This window comes from Psammomys obesus, unplaced genomic scaffold (assembly GCF_907164565.1).
Source record: "Psammomys obesus unplaced genomic scaffold, mPsaObe1.curated_primary_1811, whole genome shotgun sequence".
NCBI classification, from domain to species: Eukaryota; Metazoa; Chordata; class Mammalia; order Rodentia; family Muridae; genus Psammomys; species Psammomys obesus.
This window is the reverse complement of record NW_026590062.1, coordinates 10,857,798-10,885,478: the sequence shown is the minus strand read 5'-3', so window position 1 is coordinate 10,885,478 and position 27,681 is coordinate 10,857,798. Positions and strand designations below refer to the sequence as shown.

Below are 27,681 nucleotides of genomic sequence, written 5' to 3'. Positions count from 1 at the left end.
GCAGGCAGTTGGCTGTTGTGTGTCGGGGGGGGGGGGGGGCTAGGAACCAAATTGTTTGTTTTTTTCCGGCAAGGGCAGTAAGCATTCTTAACCACTGAGTTATCTCTCCAGCCTCCAATTTTGCGTTTAAATCTGTCTATTCTTTCTAGTACATGTGGGGTGATGGGTGGTGTTCCTGTGCTGTAATACAATCAGTAGCAGCACCATGGGACCAGGAACCATGGGGCCTCAGAAAGAGATGCCCAGAGAAGGCACCTCCTGCAGATCCCCAGAACAAGGGCTTACAAAACAGAACCCCAAAGAGAAGTTGGGAAGGGAAGAGCAGCAGATGACACAGGACTAAAAGGGTAGCTTGATTCAATTTTTGAGGCTCTTTGTATCTTTCTCTAGGACAGGATGCCCTGTGGCCCATTTGACCTTGCTATGCAGCTGAAGCTGAACTTGAACTCCTGATCTTCTGTCTTTACCTCCTGAATACTGGAATTATATTTGCCTGCCTTCCTTTCTTCTTTCAGGCAAGGTCTTCTCATGTAGCTCAGGGTGGCCTTGAACTTGAGGCCATTCTCCTGCCCAAGTCTTCCAAAGGTCTGTTACAGCTGCTCTAAGACTCTGTGTGCTTTTGTACCACAGAATTAAACTGTAAAGTCAATATGTCATGGCTCATCAATGGGCTGTTAGGATTCAAATGCAGACAGGGGGTGCACAGACCTGCAGTCCCCTCACTGGAGAGGCTGGTGAGGAAGGGGTGGAGGAGACACAGCAAGACTTTGTCTCAAAACCACAATAACCAGGGCTGGGGATATGGTGTGGTTGGTAGCGTGCTTCTCTAGCACGCATGAAACCCTAGGTTTGATCTCTACCGTCCTATACACTGGGTTTGGTGATGTGCACCTGGCATCCCATCCATCATTCTTACTTATATAGTGAGTCTGAGGCCAGCCGGAGCTACAGGAGAGATCCAACAATGAGATACCACCAAAGGCCTGTCAAGTTAGCCAAAAAAAAAAAAAAAAGGAAATAAACTTGAGCACACCTAAACTCACAGTCTCTCCCTGATTTCTCTCTCTCTCTCTCTTTTCAAAGACAAAGACAAAGTTTTTCTGTGTAACAGCTCTGGCCGTCCTGGGACTGGCATTACAGGCGTGCGCCCACAGGCCGGGCTGGGAATCTACATTTTTGAAAGCGCCACGCAGCTGGCAGTGTCCTAACCGAGGTTTCCGTCTTCCGGGTTATCAAAGGCTCCCTGGAAAGCGCAGCCTGAAGCTCCACCCCCGCGATCCCGGCTCCGCCCACGGCCCCGCCCCTTCGTATTGTCAAGCCTTAAACCCATCCCCGCTGGCTGGGCTCCAGACCCCACCTCCTCCCGCCGATGCAGGCGGCCTCGCGAGCCCTTGCCCATGATTCCTCGCGCTTGGCTGTGTCTGTTGCCCGGCAACTCACAGGCCCGGGTCCTGGGCGCGGGACGCTGTGCTCCGCCATGGGGCTGTGGAGTCTCCCGTCGCTCCTGCTGGTGTTCCTAAACTGCTGCGCCGCGGCGAGCACTCCGGCCGTGGCCACCCCGGCAGTGACGAAGGAGGATCTCAACTCCACCGAGGACACTCCCGCCACTCTCAGGCCCTCCCGGTCGCCTAAAACCCCGGAGACTCCCAGGGCCCCGGAGCTCTCTGGCCCCAGGCCCACCCCGGTCACGGACGGTGGGTACAAAGTGCTAACTCCCAGGAACGGGTAGACCAGTGAGAAGGAACGAAAAGTGATAGCCGCTCAAAGTTCCATCCTCCTCGGCCTTCCCGGAGAAGGAGACGAGATCTCCGGCACACATGCAAAAGCAGGGCCAAGTTACCCTCTTTCCTACGTTATCTCAGGCAGCTGGAGTGTGGGAGCTGACTCAGGACTGGAGTACTAGACAGAAGCCTTCAGGATGCGGTGTAGGCACTGCTGGTAGAAGGATGAGTGCTAAGTGGGCATCTTAGTCCTCTCCAGGCAAGACACACAGCCATGAGAGGTGTGGAAGATCACTGAGAGCTCAGCAGACATTTGCAGGGCGCTGACGTGCAGTCAGGGTTTAGACTCTTCCCCCCCCTGCATGGGGTTATTAAAAACGCCTGCTTCATCCATACCTAGCTACCTACAAGGGTCTGAAGCCTTGACAACAAATTGTGGCTGTAATTTGAAACACACGAGGCAGGAAAGCCTAATTGCTCGCTTTCTTTCTCCCAGCCCAATTCCGGGAACTGTGGCGTTAGTGAGCAAGCGCAGATGTCGTTGGCTGGAGAGGATCACCTGTGACCTCACATTTTCTGCATAGAGGTGGATGATTAGGAGGCCTGGTCCACAAGAACCGCTGTTTCAGGAAACAGAGAACAAGCAACAGAAGAATATAAAAGGCAGCCGGACATGGTGGCGCGCGCCTTTAATCCCAGCCCTTGGGAAGGCAGAGGCAGGCACATCTCTGAGTTGAGGCTAGCCTGGTCTACAAGTAGAGTGCAGGACAGCCAAGGATACACAGGGAAAGGCCTTGAATTTATTATTTCCTTCCTCCTCATGGTCTGGTTGTTTTTTTTTTTTTTTTAAGGTTCGTTCCTTTTTATCTTACGTGAATGGGTGTTTTGCCTGCATGTATTTCTGTGTGTTCTGTGTGTGCCTGGTACCTGGAGAGGCCAGCAGAGGGCACCAGATCCCCTGGAACTGGATTAACAGATGGTTTTGTACTGTCTGTGGGATCTAGGAACCAGATCCTCTGCAAGAGCAACCAGTGCTCTCTCTCTCTTTTTTTTTTTTTTTTTTTTTACAGTCAGAAGAGGGCACCAGAGGGCATAGATGGTTATGAGCCACCACGTGGGTGCTAGGAATTGAACTCAGGACCTTTGGGAGTATAGCCAGTACTCCTAACCTCTGATCCAACTCTCCAGCCTGCAGCCAGTGTCCTTCACTGCCCAGCTATCTCTCCAGTTTCTCTGTTCCTTCTTTCAGAGGGACAATAAAATCAGAAATAAACTGTAGCTGTGTAGTCAAGTACTCAGCCCCCTGAACTCTCGGAGACTTCTGGACTGTTGGGGGAGCCTGTGCAAGTTCCCTATCTGTTATGTGGGTTTAACAGTGGAGTACTGGAGTCACAGTGACCGTCAGAGTGGTTAAGGCCAAAGTTCCTACTGGGGGAGGCGGTCCTTGCTTTTCCTCCATGCTTTATTATCACATCATAAATTTATTGCCCTGTATTGTAAATTTTTAAAAGAAAAAGAGACATTTTAAGCCAAATTAGGAGCATTTGATTATTGGTCAGGATCTTATGACTGTTCAGCTTCTAAGCAGCCTGGCTGTGTGTGAGGAGAGGGATGAGGTTGCCCACAGTCCTTCCAGGGTATCTTCTGTGAGGTGGGAGTGTAGGCAGTTGTGGCCACTTTAGGGAGACACTGATGTGGGGTCTCGGAGTGACTGATTTCCATGAGCAACTTTCTCCCCCAAGGACACAAGGAACCAGACACTTTAGTGGCGTTGATTTCTGGAATCCTTTGGTGGCAAGGAGCAGTAACTGTCTACTTACTGTGACCCTCTGAACCTCGCTGTTTTATTTTGTAGTTGCTGCTCTGTGTGTCTGTGACCTGCTTCCAGCACAGTGTGATATCAACTGCTGTTGTGACCCTGACTGCAGCCCCACAGATTTCAGCGTCTTCTCTATCTGCTCAGTCCCAGTTGTCACGTAAGTACATGACAAGGACTTTGATGGCAGTGTGGCCAGGAGGATAAGATTTGGGGACACAATTTAGAAGCTCTACTGTGCAAATCAAATTATGTGTATGCATGTGTGTCTTGAGGGTGGGTGTGCACATGGGTACAGTTTCCTGCTAAGGCCATTGGATCCCCTGAACTTGGAATAAAAGGAGATTGTGAGCTGCCCAACATGGGTACTGGAAACCACACTCAGGTCTTCACACCTTTAACTAACTGATGAGTCATCTCTCTGCCCCTTTAATTTTTTTGAGATAGGCTTTCTCTAGGTAACCCTAGCTTTCCTGGAACTCACTATGTAGACCAGCCTTTACACTAACCTCAGAAATCCATCTGCCTCTGCCTCTCTAGTGCTGGTGTGCCTTATAATACCTAGCCCTTCTGTAATTACATTTTTAATTACTGTGTGTGTGTGTGTGTGTGTGTGTGTGTGTGTGTATGCTCATGCTGTGGTGCCCATGTAGAGGTCAGAGAACAACTTAATAAGGTGTCAGTTTTCTCCTTTGATCATGTGGGTCTCAGGGATCAAACTCACAGTATCAGACTTGGCAATGGTGCCTTAGCCTCTGAGCCATCTTGTTGACCCCAAACATGGTAACTTTAGATATAAACTATAATAATTAGAACAGAGGATGGCCAGCCAGGAAACATGTTAGAGTTCACAAGTCACATGGATGGCTGTTGTAGTTGAGCAAAAGCTGCCATTGATACCTGAATGAGCAGGTGGGCAAAACAGACCTCATTTGTAGGTCCCTAGTTTGAGAGCTAGAGTTAAAACTCTAAGGAAAAGACTTCAAATTTTGTGGGGTTTGTTTTGTTTTTTTACTTGTTTGTTTTGTTTTATTTTTTGTTTTTGTTTTGTTTTTTATTTTTTGAGACAGGATTTCTTTGTGTGGTCTTGGCTATCCTGTACTCACTTTGTAGACCAGGCTGGCCTTGAACTCACAGAGATCTGCCTCTGCCTCCCTGAGTGCTGGAAGACTTCAAAATTTTAAAATTAGTTTTGTGGTGTTAGTAACCCCTCCCAAAAAAAATTCAAACCAGATTAACCTCAACACTACTGTGGCCACAGGTCCTTGGGGTGGCCTGAGGCAGGAGCGTCACATGAGCCCTGGTGTTAGAAACTAGCCTCGGTAATTATAGGGAGACCTTAGCTCTAAAAAAAGAAAGAAAAAATAACAAAAGTCCTAATGCTAGTCTATAGACTGTCCCTTTATACAGACTTCAGGTCATAGTTTTCATTATGTTTGTTAGCTGTCACCAACTCATCCTGTCAGGATGTTGTGGGCATCCTGAGTGAGTCTGTCCCCATCAGATGGAACCTTAATGAGCACAGGAATATCTCTCGCTGGTGCAGTCATTGCCAGCCCAGCTGCTACCACATAACAGGCCTTCATTGAATCTTGTCTGGCTGGGACACCGCCTAGTGTTAGAGAGCTGGCCTTGCATGCAGCAGGCTTTGGGTGTGTATGGTCCCTGGTAATATGCTAGGGGCTAAGTTAAAGAGTTCTGGTTTCACTTCCAGCATTGTCAGCCTTTCAGGCAGACAGAAGGCTGGAAACCTGAGGCTCTTGGCCCTACATCTTCCTGGCCTTTTTTTTTTTTTTCCAGAGCAGGACGGGGCAGAATGGAAGCAGGGCTGGCACAGGCTAGGCAGGTCTCCACACATAGTCACTGTCACTGTGCATGCCTTTCTGAGCACTTCCTGTTAGCATAGGGACATAAAGCTGGGTTTGCCCTTCGCCCATGCTACTTTTGTTTTGGTTTTTGTTGCTGTTTGTTTTTGTCTTTCAAGACAGGGTTTCTTTATGTAGCTCTGGCTGTCCTAGAACTGGCTCTGTAGACCAGGCTGGCCTTGAACTCAGAGAGCATCCTGCCTCTGCCTCCCAAGTGCTGAGATTACAGGTGTACAATATCACTGCCTGGCTGCCCATGCCACTCTTGAGAGCTTACTGTTGGATGAGGGAGACAGGTGAATGAGGCAAAGCCCCAAGGAACACCTGGGAATGTGGTCGAACTCAGCTAGGCCAGGGAAGGCTTTCTAGAAAACATGATCTGAGCTGTGTTGGATCCAAAGGTCAAGCACAAGTTGGGCAGCTGAAATTGGGAGGCATGCACTCCAGGTCGTATCACAGGCTGAGCAGGTAGCCAAGATAGAGCAGGGTGGGCAGGAGAGCAAGGCAAGATGGATCAGTGGGTAAAGGGCCTCCTGCCAAGCCTGCTGGCTGGAGCTTGATCTCTAGGACCTACATAGTAGAAGGACACTGACTCTTAACTTACACACATGTGCCGTGGAAAAGGCATGACACACACGTAATAAAAACACTTGAAAAACTTCCTGCTGTGCTTTTTATTTGCCTGCTTGCGTCAGCACATGTGTGTGTGCCTGCACTGTCATGTGCGCCACATACATGCAGTGCCCACTGTACCCAGAAGAGAGCGTCAGATATCCTGGAACTGGAGTTACAGGCATGAGCTGCCTCATGTGGGTTCTGGGAACTGAACCAAATTCTCTGTGAGAGCAGTAAATGCTTAACCACTGAGCCATCCCCCCAGCTCCCAAAATGTCATAATCTTAATGCTGTCCAAGTTTGTGGGAGAGTGCTCTGGAGTATTCCACACCCAACATGCTCCCTCGAATGCTGCTGCTATTATCTATTTTTGGCATAGGCTGTCGCTGTGTAGCTCTGACTGGTGTGGAACTTGCTGTGTTGACCTGAACTCATAGACCCCCTGGCTCTGCCTCCCCAGTGCTGGGATCAAAAGCACGCACCACCATGACTGACAGAAGTAAAGCTTCAGTATCACAGTTGAAACAGCAAATAAACCCAAATGGCTTCTGTTCTGGCATCACACCTTCCTCCATGTTTCTGTAGTTCTTACTACCGTAGCGAAGGCATCTGGCAGGTTTCAGATGATCCGGCTTAGATTGTGGGCTTGCTCTTGTTTTTGTTAACTTTCAGGGGAGACAGGCAGTTTTGTAGTCAGAAGGCAGCCATCTACTCAATGAACTTGACAGCAGACCCGCCTCACCGTGTCCTCAGACTCATCGACCAGACCAACCCATCTGTCCTCTGCATCCAAATTTCGAACTGTAAGTATTTGAATTTGATAGATTTTTGTGTAGCTCTGTTTTTCTCTGAAAGGTTACTTTATGGAAAAACACCTCCTTCAGATCCGCTTAAAGCACCCATCCTGTGTGTGGCGGTGTGAATAATTGATGCCCCAGGCTGATTTACAGGTAACTTTATAGCTCCCTGGCACCCACAATGTCTTCACGTACTTGTGCTGTAGGCGCCTTTTCTTAAACATGACTTCAAAGATGTTTATGCCATGTAGACATGGGAATCCAGGTTGTGTGTGCATGTGTGTGCGTGCACGTTTGTTTCCTCTTAGCGTAATGGTTGAAAATCTTATTTTTAAAATGGTACCTGTGGTTTCCATTTCCTTTTTGGTTTTTATTTTTACTAAGAGTATTTGCATGAATACAGGACTTTTATTTTTATCTGAGCAGTAAGCTCAGGCAAGTGTGTTGGTCCAAAGTGCTCTTGCGTGTGCTGTTCTCAGGGGAGCAGAGGCACACTCATGACTATCAGCTGAGCTTCATCATCTCCTTCCAATGTCTTTCCATGTTTGGGGTTTGTTCCCTCGTGACTAAAGACGTGGGGGAATGTGCCATGATTTATCCAAAGTGACAAGTGACCAGTGACTGTCTAAGCCATGACAGCAGCCCAGTGGACATGGAGCCTCCCTCGCTTCTTCCATCATACGCAGCACAGGAGGTGGCTGCCGAGAGATGAATCTTACTTTCCCACAGCCACCCAGAGAAAGTGTCCCCTAGAAGGGGAAGAAGCAGACTGTGGTCTGTGTCTTGGAGAAAGTGCCCTGCCTGTGCCTTGGCTTCTGCTATTTGTTTCCCTGCAGGCTTTCGAGGCAATGGCTGTTAGGTACAGCATAGTCTAGCGATCCTTTTTGTTTATTGATCTTTTTCATGACAGGGTCTTGCTGTGTATCCCTTGCTGGCCTGCAACTCACCATATAGACCAAGGTGGTCTCAAACGCATGGTGATTAGGAATCCTGTTCATTTAAAAAGCCTCAAGAAATCCTGGGAGGGGCAGATATGCAAGAAAACATTTTAAATTATATATGTGTGTGAGTGTGCATGCATGCCTGTGTAGGATAGAGGGTGACTTTTTTTAGACTCCTTTATTGTCACTGTGCTTGTCCTGGGGACCCAACTCAGGTTGTCAGGCCTAGCGGCAAGCACCTTTACCTGCTGAGCCACCTAGACAGCCCAGAAACACAGTTTTCTTACATCAAACTTACTGCTGCTAAGAATGGTTTAGTTTCCAAGTTGAAATGTCGCATACTCTGTACATTTCTGCTGATTTCCAATGCTTTGTCTAAAAACAGATAAGCCTGCGCTGTCCTTTGTTAATCCAGAGGTACCCAACGAAAACAATTTCGACAGACTGATGCAAGCATCGGGTGGCTTTCCGCCAAGTGCCGAGTCTGAGGTCCCTTCCACAGCCACCTCAGGTGCCCCAAAGCCCACTAGATACGAGGTGAGCCAATGGCGTGATGACAGCTGCTCAGCTATTCTGAAATACACTATCCTTATAAGCTAATTTCAGAATCAACATGGAAAGCCAGACTGCCTGCCTTTGGGACATAGGCGACACCAGAGAGAGTCAATGTTGCTTCTCTCAGTCAAAGGTCGTGGGAAGTCAAGTAAGCGTTCAAATTCTGAACTCAGGATTTGAGGTCACTTCTGCACTGAATTTTGTGTCTGCAGAGTTTTCTGTTCTTTCCAGCCCAAGAGGGTCTAGTGAAAGGATTATAGCCTGCCTATGGGCATGGCAAGTGGACTGCTGGGATGCTTGGTCCTCGTCTCAGAGTCATATTTAGTTTTACAGACGTTAGGAACCTGTGTGCTCTTTTATAGCTCTTCATCAGCAAACCTGTAAAATATGCTCGTTAATGTTGGATGTACTTTTACTTTAAATGCTGGGCTTACTGGTACCCACCTGTAATCTCAGCAGTTGGGAGGTGGAGGTAGGAGAAGCCAGAGCTCAAATTTAAAGTAGCCTGAATTACATGAAACCTTGCCTCAAACCAGAAGTGAGGGATGTTGGGACTAACTGCGTGGTTACTTACTTGAGCCCAAGCACCAAGACAGGTGTGTTCAGTTCCCCACTGTCCATGTAAATGATGACAGTGTGGCGGCCTGCCTGTCATTTCAGCATAGAAAGGTGGACAGAGGAGCTTTCTTTATAAATATCTGATATGCAGGATGGCCTTGGCAACTCCCGTGAATAGGTCATTTTTGTGGACCACTGGTCTAAGCCTCTTTCAGAGAGCTCAGCTGGTTTCAGCTTTTTCCAGGCAGTCGGTCTAAGAGTCTTCTCTGCATCTCTATTCTGCTAGTCTCAGAGGAACTCAGCTTTTATGGCTTACTCTTGGCAGGGAGGGGCCTAGTGAATCTGACCAGCTTCAGGGACTTCCTGAAGCTTCTTTGAGTGTTTGTTTGTTTTGTTTTGTTGTTGTTTTTAACATACATAAGTCACTTTATTTTCTTGTATAAAAACCTTTATGTGGTAGCCACAGCTGGAGCTTGCGTCCTCTGAACAGAGACTCTGGTGTGGGTTTTCTCAAGACGATCAGTGAATTCCTGATAAGGGGACTTGGTGAACACAGTCTCTTTCCAGAGGTCAGGGGTCAGGTAGCTGTAGGTCTTGGAGACCTGGGTGGTTCGTTGCCCTGGGTGGCAGTGCAGCCCCTGGCTGATGTGTAGCAGTCATCAATACAGGCCACCATCAATAGTTTTTTGGGCACAGGAGCAGAGATGATGCCAGTCCTCTGGGGGCAGGGATGAGATGCACCAAGACAGAGCCACAGTGGCCTGTCACCTTGCACAGACAGTGTGGGGCTTGCCAGTTTTGTTCCCCCAGTAGTCTCTTCACACAGAGATGATGGAAAGCTTGGCCAGGATGATGGCCCCTCGGATGGCAGTGGCTACCTCCTTGGGGCTTTTAACACCAAGACCAAGGTGACCATTGTCCCCAGTAGTGACAAAAGCCTTGAACCTGGCCAGCCCATGCCTGCTTCTGCACTGGCAGGATCTTTAGAACCTCATCCTTTAGGGATGCATTCAGGAAAAAGTTGATAACCTCGGATTGATGGGCAAGGAGAACAGGACTTGATCTTCACGTCCTTAACCAGATGGCCCAGCTTTATCTCCATGAGCCCCACAGCCACTGCCTCAATCATGACTCAGGCCCCTAAGACCGCTGCAGAATCCTCTGCAGAAGCCTCCTAATCCTGGGCCCCCGGGTGCTCCACCTGCACTGGTGTCATCGCCATTTGGTGTTTCCCGAAGAAGTCCTTTGAGTTGTTTACCTTCCTGCATAGGGAGCTTTCCTGCAGGATGGAATATTCCAGTCTTGGAGGAAACTGTTCCACAAGTTTTGGCTACAAAGCCCTGGCTGGCCTGTGATTGTGTAGACCAGGCTGGCCTCAAACTCACAAAGATCTGTCTACCTCTGCCTTCTGAGTGCTGGGGTTAAAGGTGCTTAAAAAGGTGTCTGTGGATGCGCTTGACAGCTGGGAATGAGCCCTGTGTCATCAGGGACTGTGCTGAGTACTGCGTCCTCAGACCCACAGCTGTATTTGAGCACTGTGTGGCAGGTACTGTGTGCAGCACTTTGTCCCTAAACCCACAGCTCTGCGGCCACTGCCATGTGTCCAGGGCATGCTCGAGGAACCCTTTGTCTAACCTGTGTTTGCAGTACGGAGACCCTCTGCAGACTGCAGGCCCATCTGCAGGTTCATTTCTGAGACTGCCTTCGCCTCTCACCTCATCTCTGTGTGCAGATCAGAACCCAGCAGGTGAGAGAGTGCTGCCCTTCCTGTTAGTCACCTAAGCTTGCCTTTTAAACAGGCTGAGGGGGTCCTCTCTGCCCTGGTCAGTGACGGCCTGACCACCGTAGTGAGCACTTACAGACAGTGACTCGCAGTTACACGTGGCTGGGGTGAGAAGTCTCTACAGCATGTGATTAAGCACTTATGGGTGCTGGTTGCCATTCTGCATGAGGCTGGTTCCTACAGCTAACCTTCATCCAGGGGCCATGACATGGCTCAGCAGGTAAAGGTGCTTGCCACCAAGCCTGACAGACCGAGTTTATCTCTGAGACTCAGTAGTGGAGGACGATAATGGAGTACCATAGCTTATCTTCTGCCATCCTTCCCACTCTTCAAGCACCCATCCACCCACAAATCAAATGTAAGGAAAATAAAATAATTTTTTTTTCATACTATCCCTTGAGGTCATGCCAATATCCCTAGTTTTCTCAGACGTGGAAATGATGAGGCTTTCAGATTCTTTTTCTTTTCACTTTTTTATTGTTGCTGGTTTTGTTGGGTTTTGTCTATTATTTTTTAGAGTTTTTGGTTGTGAATCTAGTCTTTAATGGCTGAGCCATCACTTTAGCCCTTTTCCCTTTTTTAGTTTTTTGAGATAGACCCAGCTAGCCCAGAACTTGATCCATAGATCAGGCTGGCTTACAAAGATTTACCTTTCCGCCTGCCTCTGTGCCTCCCTCTGCCATCCCGGTGTTGCAGTCATGTGCTGTCATGACCAGCTCATGTTTGTTTTCTGAGTCAGGATCTTTTTGTGTATCTCAGCCTCCCCAGTGTGGGATCCGCGGTGTGCACCTCATGCCTGCTTGCATAGGATTTCTTGGGCTGACTCCTACAGTGTTAGCACCGAGACCATGGTGCTTAAGTGCCTGGCAAGACCCATTTCTCCCAGGACAGTAGAGAAGCCAAGAGGCAGGCCTGGGCAGCAGAAAGCCAAGGCTGTGGCTCTCTGACCCCCAGCCAGCTCTGAGGGGCTGTAGGTAAGGGGCTGTAGTGAGCAGCTGTAGTGAGTGATGGCGTAACAAGTTCTGTTGAGAAGAAGCTTCCTGCACATAGTAGGCCAATGTCAGTTAAAACCAACTCAAGTCTGGTGAGGTGGGCATGCCTCAAACCCTGGCTCTTTAGAGATGGAGGAAGGAGGACCACCAATTTGAGGCCAGCCTGGGCTACATAACGAGACCTTGTCTCAAAGAGCAAACAAGTCAAGCTCAGAAGCCATTTCCACTTTTCAGAGTGACAAAGCTCAAAAAGTTCGAGGCTGTGGGGAGACATACTGCCCTTGCAGCGCTGGTGGAACAGTTGGTCACACCCTGCCAAAGGGAGGACAACATATGGATCAACATTACCAGAGCTCCTGCAGGAAGGCTTGGCCGCAGGCAGAAGCCCTGTGCAGATGGTGACAGCGACAGCCAGGGCAGAGATGACTGCAGTGCCCATTAGCAGGGAACTGGGGAGTAATTACACTGCAGCCGAGAGAGAACACTAATTATCCCCTCCTGGCTGCTGGAAGGTCTTCAGGATGCCTTCATTGCTCATGGAAAAATGTGTGGAAGAGGGGGTTATGTGTGCATCTATGTCCAAAAGGGGAAAGTAATTGTTAAAAAAAAGTCTTTTTACGTATGTGTTTTGTTTTATTTGCATAGTATTTCTGGAAACTTCAGCAGGCAGTTATGCTCTCCCTCTGGGACAGGGGTGGGGGGCAGGATTGGAAGGAGACACTGCCCAGTATCTTTTGCGCCTTTTGAATTTAGAATCTTGTGTGCAGGTTTTCCTGGTTAAAGCCAGTTTTAAGTCCCAGTGTAAACATGGGGCATGTGTGTTGTGGCTTCTTCTGCCTTTTATACATGACTGTTTTCAGTTCCCACTTGCTGGCTGAACATGCTCTGTGCATCCCTCTCCTGTCCCTCCCCTCCTTCCCCACTCCCGGATGTCGCCATTTCCAGCATTTCTGGTGAGCCAGGCCTTCGAGTGCAGCCGTAGAGTGGACATAGAGCAGTGTGAAGGAATGGCAGCCCTCAGCATGGCTCATTACAGCAGTCCTGCCATTCTGAGGGTAAGAATCATCTGGATGCAGAATTGACTGGCTATTCTGTTGGCTGAAGTGATCTTTATGAAGTTCTCACGTAGTTCGGTTGTATTTTGTTTCCATTCAGCTTTAAAATTCCCTTCATTCATCTTGATAGCAGCTGACCAAGGCCAGGTCTTCAATGACTGCTTACGACTTTAGAAAGTCTACAGTGTAGTGTCTGTGGCATTTTTTATGGTGCCCTGTCAGCACCATAAAAAGTGGACTCTCGGGAACAGCAGGGAAGGGAAGGGCCCCTCTGGTTAGAGACAGAGGGGCAGTCACAAAAAGACTTGGCAGTGGGCTAGGTGGGCACCAAGGTCCCCAGGAAAGGGCCATTTCCCTTGGAGATTGTGACTGAGCCAGACTGCTCAGAGAGCAAGGCCCTGGCCCAGAGAGGAAACGGTGACTCAACCATGGGGTTGTGTCCAAGGCCCCTCGATTTCTGAGTTCTTATTAGGGTTGCACAGGTAGGGCAGCCTGGGCTCCATACCAGAGTGAGCTTTACCCCTCCAATCTCCCTCGTGTTTTCTAAGTTGGTCCTCCAGGCCTGAGTTCTGATAGGTTTGAATTCTCACATTGTCCTAGAATGTGGCAAGCTGTAGCACTCTCTGGCACAGGCTTCCCCCAGCCTGCCTTATCTGTCACTTCCCCAAGGCACCCAGGCCTGGAAAGTTATGTGGCAATGAGAGTGGGAAGGTGAGCCTTTGGAAAGACAGCTGAGTTGTGCTGTCATGACGTTGAGGCTTGAAGAGGGAGGCTACTGGGAATCTTCTGTGCCAGGGATGTTGCTCTCCAGTGAAGACAGGACCAGGGAAAGCAGCGTGCAGGGCCAAGCTACGTCTCTTTCCCCAGTGTCAGAGCCTCTCGTGCAACGCAGTGTGAAACAGTGACACCAAAGCAGGCGGGCCCCTGACATAGTGCTTCTGATAGGAAGACGAGATTGTAGAAGGACTGCAGTGACCAGCACACAAATAGAAGCGTGGAGAAACAGCTGCCATCTTGGTGATCCTCTAATGATGAATTGGCTCTTAGTTGAAGTCTGAAAAGGCTGTAGAAATATGTTTGTTGTGCCTAATTCAGTTGTTTATTTTTGTCTAGGTGCCTCACTCAACGACACAGGTAAAAACATAAAGTGTGTGTGTGTGTGAGAGAGAGGGAGAGAGAGATTTAGTGGGGATGGGATTGGGAGGATGTGTGCAGGTACGTGCATATGTTGTTGGCTAGAGGTCAACTACAGGTATCACATTTCTTGAGTTGAGTTATCCACTGTTTTTAACAAATCCAAAGATTTCTGTTTATTTTTACCCAGGTACAGATGCACATGGTATTAATCCTGACAACTGGAAGGTGTAGGCAGGCAGATCTCTGTGAGTTTAAGGCCAGTCAGAGCAACACAGTGAGACCCTGCTCTCAAACAAAGCAAAACAAAAGATATGTCTGGCCTTTCTGTGACCTATCTGTCCAGCCTCTAGAAAACGCCTTGATTCTACCCGTCAAGCTTAGCCAGTCCACATGGTCTCCACCCCTGCCCCAGACAGGGTTTCTCTGTGTAGCTCAGGCTATCCTGGACTCCGTAGACTGGGCTGGCCTGGAACTTACAGAGATCCATCTGCCTCTGCCCCCCAAGTGCTTGGGGGGCATGTGCCACCAGGCCCAGCAGTATTTTGGTTTTAATAAGAACCGGGCTTGGTGGTGCATGTCTTTGATCCCAGCACTTGGGAGGCAGATCTCTGAGAGTTTGTGGCCAGCCTGATTGATCTGCAAAGCAAGTCCAGGACAGCCAAGGCTACACAGAGAAACCCTGTCTGGAAAACAAAAAAAACAAAAAAAACAAAAAAAACAGAAAAAGATCTAGGGTAAGTCACAGCCCAGTTCCCCATTTGACTCAAGCTGTTGGGGCAGCTTGGAAAGCATAGAGAGTTGTAGAAATTGCCTTTTTTTTTTTTTTTTCCTGTCACCCATGTCCCCAGACTGTTGCTCCATGGGAACCAGTGATTTCAACCTGAGAGGGCAATTGTAGGTTGCCTTAGTCATGGGAGCAAGTATGTAAGGACTACATCTTTATTTCTAATGTGATGGCTTCAACACTTGCCAGTGTAAGCTATAAACAGCTTGTCATAAATGTGAGACAGGTAATGAGCAGGTGCTGTGGGCACCTTCCCAAATAGTGGCTTCCAGGAATCGAATCAGATAGTCCTTGTCAGAATCATCCTGGATGTCCTTAGGGAACTGCTGTTGTCACTCCTCTGGTGATGGTCACAATGACAATGTCCCTTAGTAGCATCAGGGTCACCAGGCTTCCTGATAGGGTTTAAAAGTTTGTGTGGTGGCATACACCTTTAATCCCAGCAGACAGAGGCAGGCCTATCTCTGTGAGTTCCAGGCTAGCCTGCCTGGTCTACAGAGTGAGTTCCAGGACAGCCAAAGCTACACAGAGAGACCTTGTCTTGAAACCTCCCCAAAAGTTTGTCTGGTTCTGTCTTTCCCCGATCCTGCTGCCTACTTAGCTAGCCACTGGTATGTGAGGTGGCTGGAAGGCTGGGTGCGTCTCCTGAGGCGAGGGTTTGCTCTGGGAAGCCAGGCTTCTGGCTGGGAACCTAAGCTTGAGCAGAGAGGTGTGTGGACTCCGTGTTTTGGGAATGACCATGTTGTGTGTGTCTGTGTTTACACGTGCACACGCCTGGTTGTGCCATGGGATTGTGTGAGTTTGTAATGTGCCATGCCGTCTCCCCCTTATTTGGTGCTGGGTTGTGAACCCTGATCTCCCACATGCTGTCCACTCCACTCTGTCAAAGTGACCAATTCTGTGGCAGTTAGTGTTGTCACTGAATGCATTTAGAGCCAGCGTCACTGCCGTCTAACCCCAGAGTGTTTGCATCACTCCTAAGAATTCCAGTACTCCCTTAGGCGTCACTCCAGTTTTCTCGGTTCTGCTCCAGTCTCTGATGAGCACTTTGGTTTCTGTGCATTTGCCTGTGTGGGCATTCCATGTCTAGTGGAGTCCACAGTGAATGTGGCCTTTGGTGTCTGGCTTTTTTCACTTGATGGTTTAACACTCACCCATGCTGTAGCATATTTTGGGATTTTGATTTTTATTTGTGAGTAATATTCCTTGTGCAGATGGACACTTGATGGTCCGTTTCTAGCTGATGAATTTTTGGGTAGTTTCTGTCTCTGTGAGGGCTGGGCATCTTAGAGTGCTGCTCTATGAGTTTTCTCTGAGCAGGTGTGTATGCATGTGTGTTTGCATGGAAATACCTGCCCTCTTGCAAAAGTGGGTTCACAGCATGCAGTGTGTGGCAGTGTGCATGTCCTGTCTTTGCATTTGTCGTCCTTAAGCGTTCAGTTGCAGTAACAGGGTCACCCATGCTGTATGTTTTGTATGCATGTCATAACCACAGCTATCTTCCGTCTCAGGTCTCCATCAAGATCCAGTCTGTCATGTATCGGTCTCTCAATCACACGCTGACTCGGTTAGAAGGCCAAGGTGTCCTGCGGCCGTCTCTGGTCAACACGGGGCAAGATAGACTCTGCAGCAACGTTGTTCTCCAGGTAGGCACCCGCTGTGGCTTTGCAGTCCCGGTCCGACTGCCTGACTCCAGCCTGTTAACCTGGAGGGAGAACACAGCCTCCAGAGGGGACTCTGAGCCATCCTCTGACGATGCTCTTCTTGGCCTGGCCTCCAGTTGCTTCTGCTGCTGTGCACTCTTGTCCGAGGACGTGCCTTTACTCGTCTCCACAAAGCAGACATCTTGCAGGCATGCATCAAAATTTCCTTATTAGGGGCTGGGGAGATGGCTCAGTGGTGTAAGAATGTTTATTCTGCAAGCATAAGGACCTGAGTTCAAATCCCCAGCACCCATGTAAAATGCCAGGCATGGCTACTACACTTGGCTATAACCCCAGCATTGGGAACACAGGCAGGCAGATCCCGAAAGTGCACTGGTCAGCCAGCCTAGCTGAAATAGAGAGCTTGCGGTTCAGTGAGAGACTGTCTCAAGGCAGTAGGGCAGACAGTTGCAGAGGAAGACACTCAGTGTCATGTTCTGGCCTCTACACGTGCACACACAGATACACATACGTACTCACGGACGTACATGCACTACACATACAATTTATTGTCACCACCATTTATTCGATTAATTTCTTCTGCAGAAATAGGCTGTTTCCCTTGTGCTTCAGTCAGCTGATCTGAATGTCAAAAAATTAGGCACAGAGAGGCTGAGGTGACTATTCACTGGGGTGCAAAGGGGACGTCAGTGATGTGATGGACAGCAGCGTTGGGGGGTTTCTGTGGCTGCTGAGCGGCATTGGGCAGAGGTGGATGAGCCCATTCTGTCCCAGGTGAAGTACTGCCTGCTGTACACAGCCATGGGCCAGATCCAGGAGGCTAGCCTCTCCCTCGTGCTGGGGACATTGAGCAGCGCGGTGCGTCTCCTGCAGCAGAAGTTTGAGATTCTCTTTATTCAGGTAAGTTGGACAGTTGTGCTTGGCTGGCGAGTCGAGGAAAGCCTGACTTCTGGGGGTTGCACAGTCAGTTAAGAAGCGTGGCCCAGCTCCCCGGCCCGCACTGGCAGTGGTGTGTGTGGCTTGCCGGGAAGCCTGGCGCTGTCCCGGACCTGTGGGTTCATTGAGCGCTGTCCTCCCACTCTCCAGGATCCACTTATACTTGAGAACAGGGGGAGCTGTGCTCGCAGGTGCCGCCTGTCGTGAGAAGCGCTGCGCTGCCCCGCTGTCACCTGAGTTCTTTTGCACAGGCTGTCCATCACCTTGTCTTTCAGCACAGCACCAAGCCCGTTCCTCTCAGCGGCAACCCTGGTTACAGGGTGGGATTCCCACTGGCTGCTGGCTTTCGGCCTCAGAAGGGGTATCCTTTTTGGGAGTCTGTTTAAAAAGGCCCCCTTTCCTGTCTGCATAGATGGGCTGTGCTTCCATTTGTTGCCAAAGCTGCTGTGGGTAGCCTGTGGGAAGGGGGTACCTGAGTGGCCAGAGCTTCCTCTGGGCCAGTGAAATGTGGTGGGCCTGGCTTTAAGTAGAGACTGGTGCTTTTGGGGGTGGATGACAGTGTATTTAAAAGGATACCTGGAGGCACAGGGGTTGGAATCATTCATTCATTCACTTTTCGTTTTGTTTTGTTGAGTCAGGGACTCTCTAGCTATGTACCAAAGCTTGCTATGTGGACCAGGCTGTCCTCAAACATCCACAGACCTTCTGCCTCTTGAGTGCTGGCATTGCTGGCATGTGCTGCCACACCTGGCCAGTTCACATTTAAACACACACCTAAACAAACTGAGCAGCTTTGAAAAGTTGAACTTCACTTGTTTTTCTCTTGGTGGGGACTGACACCATACTAGGAGTGCACTTGCTCTGCCACCAAGCCCTCTCCCTACACTTGATTTTGAAACAAGGTTTCAGCAAGTTGCCTTGGTTGGTCTGTACTGATTCTGTAGTCCTCAAATGTGCAACCCTCCTTAGCCTTTTGAGTAGCTTGTTTTGGGCCTGGCCACCACACCTGGCTGGAATTAGTTTTGAATGTGAGCCAGTCAAGGAAGAGATTTCCTGGCATCTTTTGCCCCTTCTTGGGAACAAGGCAGGAGCCCAGAGAAGGGGATTGCACCTGGCTCAGGCCACACAATGATGCCATCTTCTTCCTGGACAGTCTGGCTGCTCTGGAACTGTTGACATTCCTTAACAGTCTGTGAATGTCTGGGATTATTCAGACAACGAACAGACGTGGCCAACTTACTATTCTTCGTAGCACAGGCAAGCAGGACTGCTTCACCAGTGAGGCATTCCGGGACCCCGTGCTGTTTGGATACAACATGCAGTCTGGCTGTCAACTCAGGTGAGAGGCAAAGAAAGCCTCCTGCCCTTCTATTTTACTAAGCCACTATCAATAGCACTGTGTGCTCACGGTTAAGGTTAAAGAGCAAATAGCAATTGAGTTCTGAGCAAAAATATTTCCCCTGAAAGTCTTCCCTGTTTCTGGATTTTTGATTTTTACAGCACAAGAGAACCACCTAAAGAAAACTGGAATGTGATATGGAAGACACAGCTCAGGCTAGGCTCAAATTCTTGATCCCCCTGTCTCAACCTCCTGAGCACTGTAATGGCATTTCTTTGGTTCTACATGTTTGTGGCTGAATTTTCTCTCTGTACAAACCTTCATTTCTCCTCCACCAACACCCTTCCCACATCTTTGGAGTGACTCTGTCACAAGTTTGTTTCCAGCTCAGATGTCAGCTTAGCATTTCTTCCTGAGAGTTCCACTGAACAGTTTCCCATAGGATGCCAGGAGCAGCAGCCCAGGATAAACCCTGGTTCCCTCCTATGGAACCTGCATGTGCCAGCACCTTTCAGGAGGACAGGCTTCGGGAAAGACACTCTTGCCTGGCTTCCGGCCATGGCACAGCATACAGACAGAGAGATGGTGGAACACAGGTTGGGAAACTATTTTGGGGTTACCTCTATGCTGCCCCAAAGTCAGGGCCACCTCAGCATTTCTGGAGAGGAAGGATGGCTGGAAGCATAGAGGCTGGCGTGTTTTGCCAGTGCCTGCCTTAGTTAGCCTCTCTTTCCTTCCCAAAGACTGACTGGCACCGTCCCGTGTGGGCTTCTGGCACAGAAGATGCAGGATCTGCTGAGAGGCCAGGCCTTCCCCGACTACGTGGCTGCATTTGGGAATTCCCGGGCCCAGGACGTGCAGGACTGGGTGCCCGTGCGCTTTGTCCCGCACTCCTCCAGCATGAAGGTAAAGAGTGAGAGGCCGCCGGACACCTGCTAGTGTGGCTTCCTCTGCCAGGTGGGCCACAAGTGGAAAGGGAGGGCCGGGAAGGAGGGGCGTGGCTTTAGCTAAGCTAGGCTTTCAGCTCTGTGCTTCTTCACAATGCCTTTCTCAGCAGTTTTCAAGCCTGTTTGCTTCACTATGGCTTGGGAACTGAAAGGACCAGAATCACCACAGGACACCCAAAGACCAAGTTCTCAGCACAAAGGAGATTTATTTGCCCCAAAGGGACAAAGAGCAGGGAATAAGAGACAGAGATAGGAGACAGAGGACAAGGGAGAAGGGAAAAGGAATGAGGGATTGGGGATGGGGGTTGTGATATTTGCCTCTGGGCAGAGAGGAGACAGACATGGCCCACAGGCAAATGGCAATTCATAAAGGCAAACCCCTTGTAAGGATGGGGCGTTTAATTTTTTAAATAATTTATTTAATTTTTATTTTATGTGCATTAGTTTAAGGTGTCAGATCCCTTGGAATTGGCATTACAGACAGTTGTGAGCTGCCATGTGGGTGCTGGGAATTGAACCCAGGTCCTTTAGAGGAGCAGACAGTGCTCTTAACCACTGAGCCATCTCTCCAGCCCAGAGATGTTTAATTTTAATTAGGGTACAAAGAGGGCTTTTGATTGCTGGACTACAGTACACTGATAGCTGAACCTTGGTAGTCAGCCTCAGGAGAAGGAAGTGGCCATATGAGGGAAGAGACCTTGGTGGCCAGCTTTAGGAAAGCAATTAACAATTTATCAAGGCAGACAAGGCCTGCCAGAGCCATGCTTGTCATGGTTGGGCCTCCTAGAGCCCTTCAGAAAGAACATCACTGACCTCACAGGGCCATCCAGAGGGTGAAGTTTGCTTTGCTGTTGGCAGGACACAGCAGTCACTCCAAGTGGCTACCACAGTCACGATGGTTGAGAAATCCTCTTGTCCAAAAATCTGACATCAGAGTCTGAACCTTTCTTAGTGCCAACATGTCACCACCCACGATCCCGTGGTGGTCATCATCAAAGCTTGGATGCACTGAAATACCATTAACTCTAGCCTTTCTGTGTGAGGTGGACGTGAAAATGGATTTTTCTAGCCTCATGAATTTCTCAGTCATCATGGTCATGCAAATATTTCAAAACAGGGCTTTGGGCCCTCCAAACCTTCCTCCAGTCCAGGATGGTCAGCTTTGATGGCAGTGGTGCAGTAAGCCTTCCTCAGGCATTTGGTGGCATGAGGGAATGGGATGAGGTCTCCTGTCTCCGCTGCTTCCATTCCATGCCCTCTGGGCTATAATGACAGCCCACCCACACATGAGCGCTTTTAATTCCAAAGTTCCCCAAAGAGTTTAATGGAAGCCAACATCCTACAAATAGCTTCCTGGTCACATGTGACTCCTCCACCCACCTCCTCCTTTTGTCTTAGCAGCAAAGTGTGGGCTGTCCCCAGCAGAGGTGTGCACCCCATGCTCCCCTAATTGCCCAGCTATTTCTTGTCACAGCTGCTTCAGGCCTCTCATTATCTGCTTTGTAGATTTATAAGTAGTGTCACGGTGGGAGAGGAACCTCACCAGATCCCCATTCCGAGGAGTACTTCAGCCCTGTGTCAGCCTCCAGTGAACCTGGTATATGGCTCTTAGCTTCCTGGCGCTGGGTAAAGACACCAGTCATTAGTGCCAGGGGGAGCAGGCCCAGGGCATGTGCTCTTCACACCCACTGCACCTGCAGCTTCTCCTAGCAACGGGCTATTGGCAAGCCCATTTAGTGGCAAGGTTTCTAAGAGGCACTTGCAAGACTTTTTTGGAAGTCTCTAGTTTAGCGAGTCTGCTAGCTTTTTATGCCAGGACAGAATTTAGAAAAATGTATGTGGAAATTCCAACATACAGGACAGGGAAGTACCATAGTTTAGGGGCTCCTCATCCACCCACTGTGCAGCTTCTGCACTTCCACAGCTAGCAGCAAGAAGAAGGTCTGGAGGGCCCAATGTCCACTTAACTTGGGACTGTTCAAGCAAAGGGCCTGGGGCAGAGTCGGGATTGAGCCGTAGCTCAGGCATCTCCATGCTGGCCCCTTCAGTGAATATGATGCACTGTTACCTTTGCTTTGTTGGTTTGAGACAGAGTCTCTCTATATAGCCCTGGCTGTCCTGGAACTCATGAGTGTAGACCAGACTAGCCTGGAACTCAAAAGTATCTGACTGCTTCTGCCTCCCAAGTGCTGGGAGTAAAGGGGTGCTCAACCACACCCGGCTATCTTATTTTATTTTTTAAGATTAAAAAAAATCATGTGTAGGAGTGATTACATGTATGTATGTGCACCATATGGATGCCTAGTGTGTGCAGAGGCTAGAAAAGGGTGTTTCCTAGAACTGGAGCTACAGGTAGGTGTGAGCTGCTGTGGGTGCTGGGACTGAACCCAGGTGACTCTGCAGGAGTCATTAGTGCTTTTAACAGCAGAGTCATCTCTCCACATCCAAGTCATTGTATCTTCATGCTAGGTGATGAAACGAGATGAAAGCATACATATATTTCCCGTTTGCATCTCAACATGACATATGATCGAGTCCACCTTTTCTCCGTTACATTCCATCTTAGTCTCTTTCCTGCTTTCCCTCTCGTTAGTTTCCAGAAGCATCTCTGGTGGATGTGGGATGGTGGAGGCCCTGAAGGTCCCACCGCTGGGTAGTGGAACTGCATGACTCCACAGTGACTGCGCTTTGGAAATGGGAGGGGCTGGACTCTGTCTCCAGGCTACTACCTAGTAGTAGCCACAGTGCAGGGCGCTTTATTAACTCGGGCTCTGTCAGATAGAGGGTCGGTGAAGATCCTGTCCCAGTCTGTAGGCTGTCGTTTTGTTCTGACGACGGTGCCCTTTGCTTTACAGAGCTTTTCAGTTTCAAGAGGTCCCGTTTATTGATTGTTGCTCTTAGAGCCTGTGCTGTTGCAGTTCTGTTCAGGAAGTTGTCTCCTGTGCCAATGAGTTCAAGGCTCTTCCCCACTTTTTCTTCTAACAGATTTAGTGTGTCTGTTTTTTATGTTGAGATCTTTGATCTACTTGGACTTTAGTTTTGTGCAGGGTGATAAGTATGGATCTATTTGCATTTTTCTATGTGTAGACATCCAGATAGACCAGCATCATTTGTTGAAGATGCTGTCTTTTTTCCATTGTATGGTTTTGGCATCTTTGTCAAAAATCAGGTGTCCATAGTGTGTGGGTTTATTTCTGGATCTTCTATTTGATTCCATTGATCCACCAGTCTGTTTCTATGCCAGCATTATGCAGTTTTTATTACTGTTGCTCTATAGTACAGCTTGAGATCAGGGATGGATCTGACAGAAGGCTAATATCCAGAATATATAAAGAACTTAAGAAGTTAAACAGCAACAAATCAAGTAATCCAATTAAAAAATGGGGTACAGAGCTAAACAGAGAATTCTCAATAGAGGAACACTGAATGGCAGAGAAACACTTAAAGAAATGCTCAACATCCTTAGTCATCAGGAAATGCAAATCAAAACAACCCTGAGATTTCACCTCATACCTATCAGAATGCCTAAGATCAGAAACTCAAGTGACCACACATGCTGGAGAGGTTGTGGAGAAAGGAGAACCCTCTTCCATTGTTGGTGGGAATGTAAACTTGTACAACCACTTTGGAAATCAATCTGGTGCTTTCTCAAACAATTAGGAATAGTGCTACCCCAAGATCCAGCTATACCACTCCTAGGCATATATCCAAAAGATGCTTAAGTATACAACAAAGACAGTTGCTCAACCATGTTTGTAGGAGCTTTATTTGTAACAGCCAGAAGCTGGAAACAACCCAGATGTTCCTCAGTTGAGGAGTGGATACAGAAATTGTGGTACATTTACACAATGGAATACTACTCAGCAATTAAATGCAAGGAAATCATGAAATTTGCAGGCAAATGGTGGGATCTAGAAAAGATCATCCTGAGTGAGGTATCACAGAAGCAGAAAGACACACATGGTATATACTCACTTATAAGTGGATATTAGATGTATAATATAGGATAATCATAACTAAAATCTGTATACCTGAAGAAGCCAATTAAGAAGGAGGACCCTGGGTAAGATGTTCAATCTTCATTCAGAAAGGCAAATGGGATGGACATCAGAAGAGGGAGAAAACAGGGAACAGGACAGGAGCCTACCACAGAGGGCCTCTGAAAGCCTCTACCCAGCAGGTTATCAAAACATATACTGAGACTCATAGCCAAGCTTTGGGCAGAGTTCAGGGAATCTTCTGAAAGAAGGGGGAGAAAGAAAGACCTGGAGGGGATAGGAGCTCCACAAGGAGAGCAACAGAACCAAAAAATCTGGGCACAGGGGTCTTTTGTAAGACTGATACTCCAACCAAGGACCATTCGTGGAGATAACCTAGAACCCCTGCACAGATGTAGCCCACGGCAGCTCAGTATCCAAGTGGGTTCCCTCGTAATGGGAACAGCGACTGTCTCTGACATGAATTCAGGGGCTGGCTCTTTGATCACCTCCTCCTGAGGGGGGATCAGCCTTACCAGTCCACAGAGGAAGACAATGAAGCCAGTCCTTATAGAGTAGGGTCAGATGGAAGGGGAGGAGGACCTCCCCTATCATTGGACTAGGGGAGGGGCGTAGGAGAAGAAGAGGAAGGGAGGATGGGATTGGGAAGGGATGGGGGAGTGGGCTACAGCTGGGATACAAAGTGAATAAACTAATTAATAAAAGTAAAATTAATTTATTTTTTAAAAAAAGAGAAGAATGAAAGGGCTCTGACTGAAGGGTTAAAAAAAATAACAACTCAGGCTCTGTAGAGCTGTCTGTACCTGAATTTGTATGGCATGCTCACCCTTGTGTTCCGAACATTTTGTAATTGGCAAACATTTTATAATTAAAGTGCTCACTTGCAGATTTAGTCTGACTTGTGGTTGTGTAATATTTTGGTTTAACCTAGTTTTCTCGTGCAGGGTTCTTGCCAGCTCCCTGTGGCTTTGGGTATAGAAGTGAAATGGACTAAGTACGGCTCTCTGCTGAACCCCCAGGCCAGGATTGTGAATGTCACTGCCCAGCTCATCTCAATTCCAGAGGTAGGCCTGCTGACGAAATCTCCATGGGCTGGGATGTGGCCCATTCTTGTTTGTTTGAAAAGGATTTCTCTGTGTAGCCCTGGCTGTCCTAGAACTCCTAGTAGACTAGGCTGGCCTCCTGAGTGCTGGGATTAATGGCGGCATGTACCACCACCACCACCTGGCTATAGGCCCCCTCCAAACCTGGGCCAACCCCTAGCCGCACACTGAAATAAACTACAATGAAATAAAAGGAACAGATGAAGACAGAAAGCCAGGTGACAGCAAGTGTGACAGAAGTTTATTATTTGGTACAAAAGATCATTTCTATTCAGATTTCGACTCTTGTACAATAGGGTCTCAAGGCTGGACGTGAGCAGTTAGTCCTCATGTCACAGCCCCCATGAGCAGAGATAGAGGGCTGCTGCATTCTGATGTTCTGACACAGGATCTTCTCATATAGCACAGGCTGGTCTCAACCTTGTGACCCTCGGCCTCAACCTCCTGAGTGTTACAGACAAGCACCATCGTGCCTAACTTAATTATTTCATAAACGTTCTTTAAGTTGTATTTACAGGGAAAATTGATAGGTTTTATTTGTGGCCACAATTCTTATGAACAACCAACTACTGCTGGACCAGCCTGGAGCCTGTTCCATAGCGCACTCAGCCACAGAGTACCTTAGGGACTCCACGTATCTGCCAGACTCAAGCTGGCAGTGACGGCGGGTTGATCGCAGAAGATGAGGATGCCTATTCTGTCTTTCCAGCCCCTCCCAGGGCCCGAGAGGACGATTGTCATTTCCACTACGGTGACATTTGTGGATGTGTCGGCGCCTGCGGAGGCAGGCTTCCGAGCCCCACCCACCATCAACGCCAGGCTGCCCTTCAGCTTCTTCTTCCCGTTTGTGTGACGAGAGTGGCCCCTGTAGGAGTGAGTACCCACCCTGAAGGTCTTCCCTCAGCAGCACTAACCTATTGTTGCTCCCCTTGGTACTCCCTTTCAGCGAGCCCCTGCCCCCTCCACCGCCTTTATTCTGTTGGGCTAGGGTATTGGGTCAGATGGTTCCAGCAACTTGCACAACAGGTCCCAGGCCATGTGACCTCTCGGGAGGTGGGAAGGGACAGAGCCTAACAGAGCAGTGCATGGAGAGCCTCCTAGTGCGTCATCCCTGATGTAACAGCAGTTGTCTTCAAAACGCCCATCAACATTTGAGAGTACAAACCAGCAAGACACCGTGTAAAGCTGTGCGCCCGCAAGGGGATTGTACCCCAAGATCATGCTAATTACAGGGCAGTCTGGGTCCCCTGCAGTGAGCTGGCTCTCTAACTGTTGGGCTGCCACCAAGAAGAGAATGTGGTAGGCGGGCCCCGGGAAAGGAGAGCGCTTATTTTATACATTAATTGTATAGTGATTGAGAGAGGCTGGTGGGGGCAGAGCTAACGGTACAGCTGGATGCTGCAGAGGCGGCACTGGGCACCATGATGGCTCCCCTAGGGGATGCAGCAGGGGAAACTGTGGACCATCTGCTAAAGAAAGGTTCTCTGGAAGGGGCTGGTGCAGGGTGCCTGCTCCTGCCCCCTCGGGATGTGCTGGTCCTCTACACATAGAGGGAAGCGCCACCATGAAGTGGGATTTACAAGCCCAGCTCCCGTGTTCATTTTTGAATGACAGTAGAGTCCAGCTTGAGAAAAGGTAGTTATGATTCCTTTGCTGCAGGTGGAGGACATGGACAGGTGCTCTGGGTCGCAGCAGGGAGGCAGCAGCGCCAATGAAGGTGTGTCCCCAGTGTCCCGGGAGCGCAAGCCAAGGCAAAGATGGGGACTGGACTTGGCAGCACACAGTTGCTCTCTGGCCACAGCCCAGCTTCTCTAGGGTGGAGCTTCTGGAAGGCTAGTTCACGTCCCCAAGAAGTCCGTTCTGTTTCAACAGCTTGTTGAGTCGCTCAATTTCTCGTTCCTATTGTCAAAGCAGACACGTGCTGGGTGGTGGACTTCTGAGCCACATTCCCGAGGGTCTGGGGCTACAGACAGCTCAGAGCCACAGTCTGGGACGTTCTGGCCTCTGAGGGGAGCAGCTCTCAGGAAGGGCCTGGGCACTGATGGCAGGAAAGATGCCCAAAGGAGGGACTGGACCTGGTTCAGCACCCAGTGAGTAAACAAATACCAGGAAGAGGGAACAACAGGCTACAGGAATGTGGTCAGCAGTGGGCTGCAGGGGACAGAAGGGGAACCACACCGGAGTCTCACCTTCTCAGAGCAGCTGAATTCCAGGTGCTGGATCTTGGTGGCCAGTTGAAGGTTTATCTGCTTTAACCGCAAGACCTGCCGGTCCGAGCGCATCTTCACCGAGATGATGATGCCTAGAAGGGAGGGGGTTTGCAGTGGCGCAACAGCTGGAGTCTGAAACATGCTTTAATATTACTGTGTGTGTGAGGGAGGAAGACAAAGCATGCACTCAGGCGCAAGCTCGCCCCACAGGGCGCATGTGGATGGTCAAAGCGCAGCTTATGGGAGTCACCGTGTGGGCTTGAAGTCAGGTCAGCAAACTTAGGGCAAGTGTCAGTGCCAAGACATGGATTCTAATTCACAGATTCACTTGTTTGTCTCTACACACCCAAGTGTGACAGCTATCAAGGCAGCCTCCTCAGGAGGGGCAAGGCTGTCGTTTCTGCTAGCGAGTACCCAGCATTTCCCTATGGCCCTCTTGGGAGCAGGGTCTCTGCAGGCTAGCTGTGTTCCCAAGGACACCAAGGACAAGTGTCCCCAGCAGTAGCTGACAGCTGCTTGTCTTCCCTGGTCAGAGTCCAGAATGTGGGAAATGAAGACAGAAGTTAAAGCAGGGACTCGTGCTGCAGCAGGCCCTGACTGCTGGGCACCCAGCCTGGCGACTTGGGGTGCCTTGCCCAGCTCCAGTGGCCCACGGCTCCCGTCCCCATGGCCAGTCTGGAGCACCGGTGCTGCCCCTCAGATAGAGACCCAGATAGGCCCAGGAGTTGCCCGCCCCACTTGAGCGGGAGGCTTCCGGCCGCTTAGCCACAATGCCCCCTCAGGGAGCCTGCGCACTGTGACTGCATTGTGGTATATTTGACCAGCTACGTCTGTCTTTTTAATAAAGTCCTTTCGACCCCATGTA

General features: G+C 49.3%; 2 protein-coding genes across 4 annotated transcripts in view; one reads left to right on the top strand and one right to left on the bottom strand.

Annotated features, from left to right (window-relative positions):
- Positions 1–1,411: 1,411 nt before the first annotated feature.
- Tctn1 (tectonic family member 1) lies at positions 1,412–27,681 on the top strand. The gene is made up of 15 exons (XM_055605967.1): positions 1,412–1,694; positions 3,577–3,697; positions 6,690–6,820; positions 8,141–8,292; positions 10,516–10,615; positions 12,589–12,698; positions 13,812–13,832; positions 16,131–16,265; positions 17,058–17,183; positions 17,495–17,582; positions 18,420–18,558; positions 19,302–19,464; positions 24,448–24,567; positions 25,316–25,479; positions 26,266–27,681. Exons 1-14 carry the CDS (start codon positions 1,478–1,480, stop codon positions 25,457–25,459), a joined length of 1,767 nt encoding a protein of 588 aa, XP_055461942.1. The 5' UTR covers positions 1,412–1,477; the 3' UTR covers positions 25,460–25,479; positions 26,266–27,681.
- Positions 26,371–27,681, bottom strand: part of Hvcn1 (hydrogen voltage gated channel 1) — a 28,758-nt gene continuing 27,447 nt past the window's right edge. For all 3 annotated transcript variants that reach the window (XM_055605969.1, XM_055605968.1, XM_055605970.1), the window contains 2 exons: positions 26,796–26,908; positions 26,371–26,505 (listed from right to left, as the gene is read on the bottom strand). In XM_055605969.1, the coding sequence (XP_055461944.1) occupies positions 26,440–26,505; positions 26,796–26,908 (179 nt within the window). In that variant the 3' untranslated portion in view covers positions 26,371–26,439. The remainder of the gene's footprint in view (positions 26,506–26,795; positions 26,909–27,681) is intronic.

What these genes read in the sequence shown, in the direction of transcription:
- Tctn1 (XM_055605967.1), top strand. Translation starts at nt 1,478, where the DNA reads ATGGGGCTGTGGAGTCTCCCGTCGCTCCTGCTGGTGTTCCTAAACTGC. An exon ending in GCAGTCCTGCCATTCTGAGG is followed by an intron (nt 12,699 to 13,811) that starts GTAAGAATCATC and finishes ATTTTTGTCTAG; the next exon opens with GTGCCTCACTCAACGACACA. An exon ending in TGCCTCACTCAACGACACAG is followed by an intron (nt 13,833 to 16,130) that starts GTAAAAACATAA and finishes CTTCCGTCTCAG; the next exon opens with GTCTCCATCAAGATCCAGTC.